We start from the raw sequence: 12,941 nt of genomic DNA on the forward strand, positions 1-12,941 counted from the left end.
TGGGGCTGGCACGGGATTGGGCAGTGTTTCGTTCTGCTGTGCATGGGGTCGCTATGAGTCGGAAACGACTCAACGGCACTTAACAACAACAACAAAGTTTTAAAATAGACAAATACAAGCAAACTAAACACCAGAAAAAAAGAAAGAGAAAATGAAAAAAATCGGTGGAGGACAGAGCAGGGCACCCGGGCTCCATCCGAGCACACAGACTGAGATGGAATTCCTGTGGGCCCAGAAGTTGGGTGGGAGTGGAAGATGGCCACCCCTCCATTCACCAAGCATGTGTGGGGTATAAGAGTAACAAGAGGAATGTTCTACCTTTTCAGTCATGCAGGTCCAGAGTGTCCTTGGTGTTACTGGCAAGCAGAACCTGTTCTTAAGCCCCTGGAATCTGGTAGAGCGTTGTCTCTTTAAATATCCCAAATGGTCAAGCTGCTTGTAAACATTCAAAATGGCGGCACCCTCCGGACAGGCAGAAGTGCACAGCTCAGCCCATCTTCCTCTTCACCACTCCTTCCCCTTTTATTCCACAGCCACCAGAGCAGTCCTCTGTGCAGTCACTGGCTAGCAGGGCTGATTTTTAGGTTAATTCTTAGGTCCTGCCACCACTCGGCAGTCTCCAAGCTGTCTGTGCCATGCCATCAGGATCGCTGCAAAACTGCAGCTCTGCATGTCTCCTTTTCTGGTATTTTCATGCAAATTCTTCTGCTAGTTGGGGTTTAGTCCACTTCTACATCCTTCCCTTCAAGGCTTAGGGGTCCAGGATTATCTTCTGTGTCTGTGTTAATTAGTTTCCTTTCCTTTCCTTTGTTGAAGAAGGTCTGTGCAGTCTTTCTGCCTATTCCGCCATCTTGGAATCCACCTCCTTAATTTCCATTTTAATGGTTATATGGGAGCTCTGGTAGCATAGTGGCTAAGACACTTGCCTGCTAACCAGACGGCTGGCGGTTCAAACCCACCAGCCACTCCTCGGAAGGAAGGTTGGGCAATCCTACTTCCGTAGTGATACTGCCTCGGAAACCCAAGGAGGGGTCGCTATGAGTTGGGGCCGACTCGACGGCACATAACAACAACAACAACAAGGTTTTAAATTATAAAGAAAATAACACATGTTGCCTTCTCTCACTGTGCTTTTAGGTACGGCTGGAAGCTGCCTGCGCAAGTTTAGTACAATGCCCTTCCTGTTCTGCAACATCAACAATGTGTGCAACTTTGCATCCAGAAATGACTATTCCTACTGGCTGTCTACTCCTGAGGCCATGCCAATGTCTATGGCCCCCATCACCGGGGACAATATTAGACCATTCATTAGTAGGTAAGTGGGGCATTTTTAGGGACAGATGTACAACTGAAGAAGAAAAATCTCTTGTGGTCAGGTCATAGATTTTTTTTTTTCTGAAAATACTCAATCTATTGTCGTTCAATTCATTGAATGTGATACCCCATCTTTGTAAGATAAATCAACCATAAAAATATTTGCTTTAAAAATCTGTTATGTTCTTTAAATATTGTAGTGCAAAACCAAGATGAGATAATGGCTATTGTTTATGCCAAATTTATATTTTGTTGTGACATGTGATTTATTTTGATACTCACCTTTCCTCCTCTGAGCAAAGAGATGTTGCTGGATTCCTCAGTAAGCATGAAGCCAGTGCTTTTCAATGTTATTTTCTTGGTTTCCCTATAGAGTTATTTTAGAATTTTTGTTTTCCTAATCACCTCCAAAAAAACTAAACTCATTGCCACCGAGTCAGTCCCGACTCATAGCAACCCCTCCTTGGGTTTCCGAGGCAATATCTCTACAGAAATAGATTGCCCAATCTTCCTTTCATGGAGTGGCTGGTGGGTTTGAACCACCAGCTTTCTGGTTAACAGTCAAATGTCTTAGGCACTATGCCACCAGAGCCCCTCCAATCACCTTCAAGACGTCTTAATACTACTGATATGCTGTGTTATCTGTTTAGGTATGGTAGGTGTCTCTGTACATTATACATAAAATTACATGGATTTATCTTATACATAGAGATTTGTTCAAAATAGTATTTTTTTGCCATCCCCCCAGAAACAGTTTTTGCGTCACGGGGGTGATACTGTCCCCATCGAGAATGCATGTGGTAAGCTTACTGACTTCCCACATGAAATGCTTATCCACACTGATGTATGCAGTCTGCCTTCAGGCCCTCAGTGGTTCGTCTTGTAGGAAGTAAAATGGGAGATAGAAATTATTAGGACTGAAAAGTACATGTTTGTCCTATCTTTGCCTCTTTCCTTCTGATTAAAAATTGATTCTTTAGTTCTACTTAGAGGTAATAGCACGGTAGCAAATGAACGTTAATTTGACTAAAAAGCTATTTTATAATTTCATTTTTCTTATAGACTAAGATAATAAAATATGAAAAGAATAACAAGTCAGGAAAACTTTGCTTCAGACAGGTGAAAGTGAGCAAAACCTAAGCTTTCCTGTATTTTTTGTAAAGAAATAAGAAGTTCTGACTATGAAGAAAAAGTATTAGTTTGTGAAGAGCCGCACACTCAGAGGGTAAAGGGAAGGGACTGTTCAGAGTCTTCCTGCAGGAATCTCACCCCTTGTGAGCACAGCAGTTTTGTGGTCATCCACGTAATTCCTCAGTTACTGATAACCATTTCCTGTTGGGGGGGAAAGAACAGACAGTTATGGTGGTGATGGACTCAGCACTTGTGAAGGTCAGGTGCTGGCAGATCACAGTTTTATAAGAGGTCTGTTCCTTCTAGGACTCTGGAACAGAAAGGCTAAGAGATGCCCATTAAATAGGAAAATAATTTATTTAAAATTTTTTTTTTACTGCTTTACATTAATTAAAATGTCTTCTTTGATTTTTTTTCCTTGGAGCTTTAAGCAGTTTTATTGTAGAGGTTATAATATGGAAAAAATCATTTTTTATACTTATAGAATACCACTTTTCAGAATATAGACATATCCAGTGTGTCACTGAAAGCCTATTGACCATTCTGTTTTTAGACTTTTCTTGCTCAGAACCATGCTGGGTACACTAGAAGGAAAACTAACAACTTTTTTGTTTTTGTTTAGCTTCCCTTGGACAATAAGGTAGAATGTGAATATTCATTTATACATGTTTCCTGTTTAGTTTCTTAATAAAACTGACATTTGATTCTTGATTTGGTTGGGGGGAAAAAAAAGAAGCATGCTTTTGGTATATTTCAAGTACATCACCATGAGAAGCTTTGTGTCTCAGATATGTAGTCTCTGTGGACACATTACTTTCAGTAAGACTCCTCTAGTTGTAGAAGCATAAACAAGAATCTTAGTTGTTTAAATGTCCCAGCACTTTACATGTCAGGGTTTTTCCAGTGTTATGTTACTAAAACCAAAAAACCAAACTCACTAGACCTATAGAAACTGAGCATGAAGGAAACTTACAAGTCATGCCATAAGCCTGCTGCCAGTTACTCCATCCATGTCTCTCATTCCTTTTTGTAAGGATGCTGGCCCTTTCTCCTTGGCTGTGAGCACTGAGGTTTCCATCGTTCCTTTAACTTAGCAGTTTCCAACAACTTCTCAGGACTTCAGGTTTTATCTGAGGTCTTCCCTTTGGGGAGATTCTAAAGCTTATTATTATTATTATTATTTTAAAGCTTAGTTTTAGAAATGTTGTTGTTGTTGTTATTTGCCGTCATGTCGGCCCCGACTCATAGCGACCCCTCCTTGGGTTTCCGAGGCAGTATCACTACGGAAGTAGGATTGCCCAACCTTCCTTCCGAGGAGTGGCTGGTGGATTTGAACCTCCAGCCTTCTGGTTAGCAGTCAAGTGCCTTAGCCACTATGCTATCAGAGCTCCCAGTTTTAGAAATAGTTAATATAAAATTCTTTATTTTAAGCAGAAAACGTAGCAACTTTTCTGCTTTTCTCCTGAGAGTTGGACAAAATTTTCTAAACATTTTCATCATAAACCTACTGATTAATTGCTCTAGTGGAAAGAGCACTGATTTATCTTCCACCAAATGTTAGGCACCTTTAACTTTCACTGAGGTTAGAAACAATTGTGATATAAAGAACATCTCTGAATTCTGAGCACAAGAAGAACTGAGTTCTAGTTGTGGTTTTGACACAATTAACTGTGGCATTAGTTTCTTTGTAAATAATACAGAGAATTGGATCATACGAATTTTAAGGGACCACTCAAAATCAAACCAAACCCTCTGCCATCGGGTCAATTCCGACCCTCAGCAACCCTGTAGGACAAAGTAGAACTGCCCCATAGAGTTTTCAAAGCTGTAAATCTTTACAGAAGCAGACTGCCTCATCTTTCTCCAATGGAGTGCCTTGTGGGTTCAAACCACTGGCCTTTCAGTTAGCAGCCGAATGCTTTAACCACTGTGCACCAGCGTTCCTTAAGGGACCTAACAACTCTTTAAATATGCTACTTTGTGTTCCCTAAGCACTCTGTCACACAGAGAGCCTGACAAAAAAATAAAGTGCTTTCCTCGATGCTGTATTTCTTATCCTGTGTATGGCAGACAGATGGCGGCAGATGTATAAGGCCAATTTCAGTCACTGTTGTTTAACTGAACCTTTTAATTCATCTGCATTTATGTGAATAAAATAGAAAATTGCACAACACACACACAAAAGTCCATGGAAAATCAAATGCCTAATTTAGACCCTCCTCCTACTCCTCATCCATTTTCATGCAAATGTTCCAGCATAACTAGGTGTAATTATTAACAACATTTATATTCATTTATCAGCATTGTTAACACTCTGTTCATTTTGTGACTTGAATGCAATTATCGTACTGCTGGTGTTTAATTTTTTAACAAAACATTATCCCACCAGCGAAGGGTTCCCTTAATTGAACAGCTTTTAGTCAGAACACTGTGTGTTGTTTTAATTTATTCTTGGGTGCAGTTCCAGTGGCTGAGCTTGAGCCAGCCCTTCTTGGGAAGCCTCATCTCACTCGACATGTTCTTTGAGAGTTACTTCAGCTATAATGGTCCCTCTGACAGCTCCCAGCCTTGAACAGCTGAGGCCTGGCGATAGGGTTTTTTCACTGGTCGATTGGGTTCTGGCCTGGAATAATTTTCCTTAGGTGAGCATTCAGTGTCAAGTGCAAAGTATGCAATCTTTTGCTTACTCTAATTTACTAAATTTATTTCTTTATTAAATAGTCTTAAGAGTGTCAGGTGTTCATTTCAGAAGTGTAATCATTTGAATTTCAGTAACACCCTTCTTGAAACATTAATTGTGTTTGTTCAAATATGTACTTATTGTCAAAAAATTGGAAAACACTGAAATGCACAAAGGAGAAAATGAAAGTCACATGTAACCTCAGCCCTTGCAGCGGGTAACTACTATTGTCATTTTACCATCTGATTTTTTTCCTATACAAAGCAGAAGGTTAAATAACACATGTTGGATTTGCTTTTGATTTCATCATTTTAATACTGAGAAGAGCTTGTAAAACCAACAAGAAGGTGCTAAGGCTTGAAGTCTAAGCAGTTAGCCCAGCATTATCCCCTGAATAAATATAGGCAGTCCCCAGGTTACAAACGAGATCAGTTCCTAAGTGTGTTTGTAAGTCACATTTGTAGGTAAGCTGGAACAGGTTCATAGGGTTCTTAATTAGCCTTATGTTTCTTAATTAATTCAAGAAAAGGCTCTCAAACCCTTTTTATTGACTTAAAAGCTGCACATGCAGCAAGGCAAGATGACTGTGTTGAAGAATTTGTTGAGAGTAGGGGTTGGTTCAGTCGTTTCAATGTGAGGACAAATTTACCTAAAATTAAAGAACAAGTACGAATTGTCCTTGAGTCAGATGTTCATAACCCAGGGGGCTTACTGTAACCAGTTGAATCAGAAAACTACCCAGAAGAGACTGAGTGAAAATAATGAGTCAATAAAACCTTCACCCCCTGTCCTTCTCTTCACTGTACTGAGTGTTTTTGCTCTGGTGTCCTTCCAGATGTGCTGTGTGTGAGGCGCCTGCCATGGTGATGGCTGTGCACAGCCAGACCATCCAGATTCCACAGTGCCCCAGTGGGTGGTCTTCCCTTTGGATTGGCTATTCTTTTGTCATGGTAAGTGTTGAAGAAAACTCCATCTTTTTGGGAAAGACCCACTCACAAAAGCCCCATCCTTTCCTCTATAACCGTGCTGCTAGTCCTCTCAAGTTCTCTGGATCTTACTGCCCAGGTCTCTCCTCCCTCACTAAGACCATCTCCCTTCCAAAGCGAGAGCCTGGCCTGCTATCCTTGGGGACAGCAGTGGTTTCCTGCACCCAGCGTAGTGCCTAAGGCACTTGATTGCTAACCAGAAGGCTGGCAGTTCAAACCCACCAACCACTCCTCGGAAGGAAGATGGGGCAATCTACTTCTGTAGTGATACTGCCTCAGAAACCCAAGGAGGGGTCGCTATGAGTAGGGTCCGACTCAAGGGCGCATAACAACAATACTAAAATAGATGGGATGAATATATTCCTGGAAATACAAGCCTGGGGCCCCCACTCCCTTCCAGTTACTTTACTCAGACACTCCATAGATCTCTTCAAGCACCAGCAACATGATGAGGTTTTCTGTAGTCAGAACTTCTTTCAGGGAAAAGAGCTTGCACATGGGAGGCACATTTTACTAACACATGCAAGCTTGAAAGCAGAAAGCTTGAATTAGGAAGAAAACACTTGAGGATTGGCTAAGGGAGTACTGTCTCCTATAGGCAAGGTATAGCCCTTCAAGAAAGTCGTTGGGAGCCTTGAGTTTTCTATGCCCATCATACAGGGTAAGGAGTGCTCACCCATCCCCCACCTATCCCATTTATCAGACCTCCCAGATACTCCCTTCCCCAAAAATATGCTTAGCACAGAAAACATGATACTTGTTGGGATGCCTATTGTACCTTATTGTTTTATTTTCACTTCAGTATAAAGTACAGATTAAATGTATAAAAACCTCTGCGCTTGAATGGAATTAGGCTGTTTCAAGAACAAAATTGTGGACTCTTACCTGATTATCCTAAGGCATTTTATTCAAAATCAAGGTCATAAATGCTCCTGTAGCCAATCAGTCTTTGGTTTCAGTTTAGGATATTCTCCAGTCTTCCTAAGGGAGAGAAAGCTGATGAGGGGAAGATGAGCTAATTCCTGTGCTGATGAATTAAGAGCACAAGAGCTTCCACATTATCCCTCATTCAACTCAATGTTCTCTCTGACAGTGGCATTGAGAGTCATGTGTGTCAGGAACAGTAATTTGCTCAGTTCTCTTGGTGAGGGAAAACAATACTGTTAATCTATTCTCTTGAAGTTGTGGGATGATTCCCTTGAGCTGCCCCCACTAACAGATCCTTATCAGGAATGTGTGGGTTAATACACAAAAGGGAGTTTTTCAGAGAACAATCCTTATGGGGTATGTCTTGCCAACTTGAAGTTTTGCTGAATTTGTCAAAGTTAGAACTTGACCAAATAGGCCTCCATCTTATTCCCACCCCCATGTAAAGGTCTCAACATACTTCCCTTCCCTACAAGAAAACTGAAATAGAGAGTCTATCTCTCGTTTGCAGTTTTCTGAAGTCATTTAGCTGCAAAGTATTTCACAGTATGACTTAGTTTAGAAAGAGCAGGGATGATGATAAAAGTTATTTCTGAGGTACTAGACGTCCTTGGATATTGATCTGAACTCACTTCAGATCTAAGGAAGCTAAATAAATGTGTCAGCAAAACCCGAGCCAGCATTCTGGCCTGAGGGCCAAGTGAGAACTTGAGTATCCAATGGTATCCATCCCATCTTGGTCTTTTGGAGATTTGTGGTGAAATGGAGAAGACTGTTCTAGAAGTCTGAGGATCCCTGTTCTTGCCTCAGCTTTGTCTTCACATTGTGATCATGGGTGTACCCTGCAAGTCCTGGTATCCTCACTTTTTCACATGGAATCTGAGGGAGTTAGCTTTGTCCTCAAAGGTCCCTTGTAGCCCCAATATTTTAGAGTTCATATTTCTTCTATCTAAAAAAATAATTATGGAGATGTTTCATAATGTCTCATTCAAATTTATAGATCATTTATGTTAGGTTTTTGGTTTCTGAGGACCTATTTGAATCCATTAGAACAAAATGTAGTTTGATAGCTAATCATAGTAGTATTCTTTTCTCTCAAGTTTTTTTCTTTTTTAAAGAAAAAGAAAGGATGATTATTCTTTGCCTTAGAATAGGATTCATATAGCATCTAACATATTGAAAATGTGACTGTGTGTGTAAAATTTGGTTTCGTATCAGTTGGTTCTAACATTATTTGTGTATTTTGGCTACTGTCTCATATTTCAGGTTAGAATAGATTTTAGGTCCAAAATAATAACTTATATTAAAAAATAATGCATGGTAAGGTCAGGACTTCTTAAAATTCTAATAGAGCCGGACTAATCATCTGCTATTTTGGGAGGACCTTTTAGCTGACTTCTTGGTGCTCTTTAGCGCCTGGCTGTTCCTCAGCCCAGGAAACAGGGAGTAACTTGCAGAGGCCATCTGGGAAGTGTTTGGAGGGGTGTTTATGCAGAGTGGATTATGTGGTAACCACATGAGGCTGGAGAGTGCTTGCTTTCCAGAAAGGAGCACCCTGGGTCCTTCCTGAGGAACAATAAATCTCCTGGGCTCTGGGAAGGGAATTCTCTGACTCACTGTTCACATTTGTTCCCTAGCACACCAGCGCTGGTGCCGAAGGTTCTGGCCAAGCCCTCGCATCACCCGGTTCCTGTCTGGAAGAATTTAGAAGTGCACCATTCATTGAATGCCATGGCCGAGGAACTTGTAATTACTATGCAAACGCTTACAGCTTTTGGCTAGCCACTATAGAGAGAAGCGAGATGTTCAAGTAAGTTGGAAAGGGACCTGTCCTATACGGTCCTGGCCTCCTTTGTTGCTTGCATTTTCAATGATCACACCTTCCAACACAGAGTCCTAAAAAATGATTATAAAATAGTAATTATGGCTGTTTCTTCCACTTAAAGGAGTCTTGGTGGTGTAGTGGTTAAAGCATATGGCTGCTAACCAAAGTGTTGTTGGTTCAATCCCACCAGGCACTCCACTGAAGAAAGTTGAGGCAGTCTGCTTCTGTAAAGATTTATAGCCTTGGAAACCCAGTGTCAGTCTCTATGAGTCAGAATTGTCTAGATGGCAATGAGTTAGGTTTTTTGAGTTTTCTTCTACTTAAAGTAATGAGTATTTAATTCTCTTTGACATGAGCAAATTACCAAGATGATATTTAAAGGCAAATATTCTGTAGTAGGCTTAAGGTTTCCATTTACTGAAGAACTGGGGCTGGGGAGGTCATCTTTCATTTTTCTATATAGATCCACAACAATTTAATTTGAAGCAATTAAAAATCTTCAACCAGAGTATGTTTAAAATATTATTCATTTAATAATAAAGGAGAGGAAAGTGAGCAGAGTTTATTTTCATAGTATCTATAATGCCAAGGGGAGCTCTGGCTGCACAAGGCCTAAGGCATTTAACTGCTAACCAGAAGGCTGGTGTTTCAAACCCACCAGCCACTTCCTCAGAAGGAAGACTGGGCAATCTGCTTCCATAGAGATACTGCTTTGGAAACCCAGAAACAACTCGACAGCAGTAAGTTTGGTTGAGGAATTCTGGTGACGTAGTGCCTAAGGCATTTGCCTGCTGACCAGAAGGCTGGCGGTTCAAACCCACCAGCCACTCCTTGGAAGGAATCTACTTCTGTAGTGATCCTGCCTCATAAACCCACAGAGGGGTCACTATGAGTCGGATCCAAGTCAATGTCAGTGAGGTTTTTTTTTTTTTTTTTCCATAATGCCAAGTTTAATGTATATATACATAATACACATCTGAGTTCTGAGTGACCTTTTTTTTTTTAGAGCTTTGCAAATAAAAATTAATTTTAGCACAAATGAAGCAAAATTGATAAGGAAAACCTTCCCTGCTCCCTCCCTCCATTACTAAAATATCACCTTTAAACCAACTGTCTCAAGTGGCTGATAACCTTGTTGAAGTTAATTTGGAGGCTGGCCCAGTCCTTAATGGACAGCAGCATATAATGAATCCTCTATCCCTTATTTAGTACCAGCTGCAGCCACTGCTGCTGGAGCAGACACAGGAGGCTGATGGAGCTTCAACAATTGCTTACTGTTCATTCCCAAAATAAATGCTTCTCACCCCTGGAGATAAACTTTTCTGTCTTTACCTTTTCAGAGAGAACTCTTCTATGATTCTGTTTCTTTCTAGCTTAGACCATAAAAGGTGAAGTCATAAACTTACTATTCATAATTATTAATGCAGCAAAAAAGTACCACCCTACTTAGTTGGTAGCTTGTGCAAGCCTTTTTAGGTTACTGGAAGCTTGGCATCACCTCTACAGATAGAATTTAAAAATTCACTAGTGACATGAGCATGTTCTGTAGATGTCTCAGCTGCTAGAGCTTACTCTTTTGGGTTAATAGGTAATAATGGAGTTTAGTTTTGAACCAGGAGCATGGCACAATGAACAAAAATACCTTCTTAAATAAATTAAAGAAACTCTGGCAGCACAGTGCCTAAGGTATTTGACTGCTAACCAGAAGGTTGGTGGTTCAAATCCACTAGCCACCCCACGGAAGCAAGACTGGGCAATCTACTTCCGTAAAGATTTACCACCTTGGAAAACCAGTGGGGGTCGCTGTGAGTCAAAATTGACTTGATGGCAGATGTTTTGAATAAATTAGGTAAGATTCCATTAATTTAAGTAAAGATCCCATATCTCTATTTGGAGCCACTAGAATTTGCACCAAAACTTGCTAAAATAAATAGCCTCAAGTTTGGGTCACAGTATTCTTTTTACATGGACACTTTAATTTTCGTAAAATGTTAGTAGTACTTCTTTTAGTTTAAACTTCCCCTTTCCAACAGTCAAAGTAATGTAGGGCTTAAAGGGTCAGGGAGGAATTGGGGATACTAATTCTCTTCTCTCCTTGGCCTCACATCTGACCAAATCAAGAAAGAAAACAAAACAAAAAACAGCGGCTGTTGAGTTGATTCTGACTCCTGGTGACCTCATCGTGTGTGTCAGAGTAGCACTGCACTCCGTAGGTTTTCATGGCTGTGACCATTCAGAAGCAGATTGCCAGGTCTTTCTTCAGAAGCTCCTCTGGGTGGTTCAGACTGCCAACAGTTTCAGAAAGTAGCCCAGTGCTTAACCGTTTACACCACCAGAGAGTCCTCAAATCTAACCACCTGCATATAAATCCCACAAAGTATTTAGAGTTCTATTTAATTATTCCAGATTTTAGTTACTCATTGCATCAGTTGGCCAATATTTAATGAACATTTACCCTGGGTCTAAGGTGTTCTTTTTGTTGTGAGGTGCAGTTGATCAATTTCAACTCATAGCAACACCATATGACAGAGTAGAACTTCCCCCTAAGGTTTTCTGGGCTGTAATCTTTATGGAAGCAGATCACCAGGTCTTTTTCCCTCACAGCCACAGGGTGGGTTTGAACCACTAACTTTTCAGTTACCAGTGAACTGTTTAACTGTTCCTTATTCTGGAAGAGTTCATAATCTACTTGAGTACAGAAGACAAAATGTTTGTACAAAAATATAGTACAAGAAATCAGAGTAGCACCATGGGAAATGATTCAGACTTTGGAGCCAAACAAACAAGGAAGGGGTGGTGGTGTGTGACTTCAGCTCTGCCCTAACTAGCTCTGTAGACTTGAGCATGTCATTTAACTTTGGATGTCATGGACTGGAGCTACACATAATAACTTGTAGCGTTACATGTGTTATAGAGGTTATGTATATAAGGATCCAGCAAGATGCCTAGCTCACAATAAGGGTGACTGAATGCTAGCTAGTATCAGGGCCTGATTACTGGCATTATTAATGGCTATCTGACTCCTTAGAGATTTTTGAGCAGGGTAGAACACTATGAGTCGAACTCAACTGGACAGCACCTAGCAACAGCAACAATGAGGATGGCTGAGGAATAATTCTGTGTTTCTGATGAACGATGGAATGAAGACTAATGTTTGTTTCTTTGTTGAATTTTAGGAAGCCTACTCCGTCAACCTTGAAGGCAGGGGAACTACGCACCCATGTTAGCCGCTGCCAAGTTTGTATGAGAAGAACATAATGAAGCCCAACTCTCAGCTAATGTCACAATATGGTGCTATTCCTTTTTTTTTTTTTTAACAGCAGTGAACCCCTAGAAATATATCCTGTGTACCTCACTGTCCAATATGAAAACAGTAAAGTGCCTTATAGGAATTTGCATAACTAACACACCCTGCTTTATTGGCCCTCTACTTGCTGAAGGAGAAAAAAAGACAATGATAAGCTTTAAAATATTGACATACCAAATGGCACTTTTAATGAAATAAAACGTGAAGATGCTCTATCATACAATGCACTGATGTGTAAAGTGAGAGCTCCATCCGAAACCAAAGGGTGCTAGGAGGTATGCAGTGCCTTAGATACTGTTGACCCCCCATTTGTCATTCTTGTATTATAATAGATTAATTTTTCACCCCCAGATATAAATGTTGTTTATATCACTGTCTAGCTGTTTCAAAATTCAGGTCCCTCAGTCTGTATATTGTTCCTGTACAAATGATAGTAATGTAAAAACAGTTTTTGAACTTCCAAATGGAATTAGGGACTCAGTAGCCGTATCTTGCAAGCCCCAAATATAAATGTATGTCTTTCTGCTCTGTGTGGTACTATGCAGCTGCTTTTGCAGAAATCAAAACTTTCCTGTGGAATAAAGATGGTCCAAAAGTAGTCAGAAATTAAATATATATATATATTAGTAATTTATATAGATGTCAGCAATTAGGCAAATCAAGTTTTAGCTTAACCTCCACTGTTAAAATAAAGCTTACATAGTTTTCTTCCTTTCAAAATTGTGCTGTCCTTTTAACAGGTTTTTATACACTAGGGTATTGAATGTGAAA

At 40.3% G+C, this 12,941-nt stretch overlaps 1 protein-coding gene across 1 annotated transcript in view; it reads left to right on the plus strand.

Annotated features, from left to right (window-relative positions):
* Positions 1-12,121, plus strand: part of COL4A1 (collagen type IV alpha 1 chain) — a 194,788-nt gene extending 182,667 nt beyond the window's left edge. Inside the window, exons 49-52 of the mRNA XM_007938912.2 lie at positions 1,138-1,315; positions 5,961-6,075; positions 8,676-8,848; positions 12,040-12,121. Coding sequence (XP_007937103.1) covers positions 1,138-1,315; positions 5,961-6,075; positions 8,676-8,848; positions 12,040-12,121 — 548 coding nt within the window. The remainder of the gene's footprint in view (positions 1-1,137; positions 1,316-5,960; positions 6,076-8,675; positions 8,849-12,039) is intronic.
* The last annotated feature ends 820 nt before the right edge of the window (positions 12,122-12,941 follow it).

The sequence above is a fragment of the Orycteropus afer genome, unplaced genomic scaffold (genome assembly GCF_000298275.1).
Source record: "Orycteropus afer afer isolate SDZICR_OR568_19922 unplaced genomic scaffold, OryAfe1.0 scaffold00055, whole genome shotgun sequence".
Taxonomy (NCBI): Eukaryota; Metazoa; Chordata; class Mammalia; order Tubulidentata; family Orycteropodidae; genus Orycteropus; species Orycteropus afer.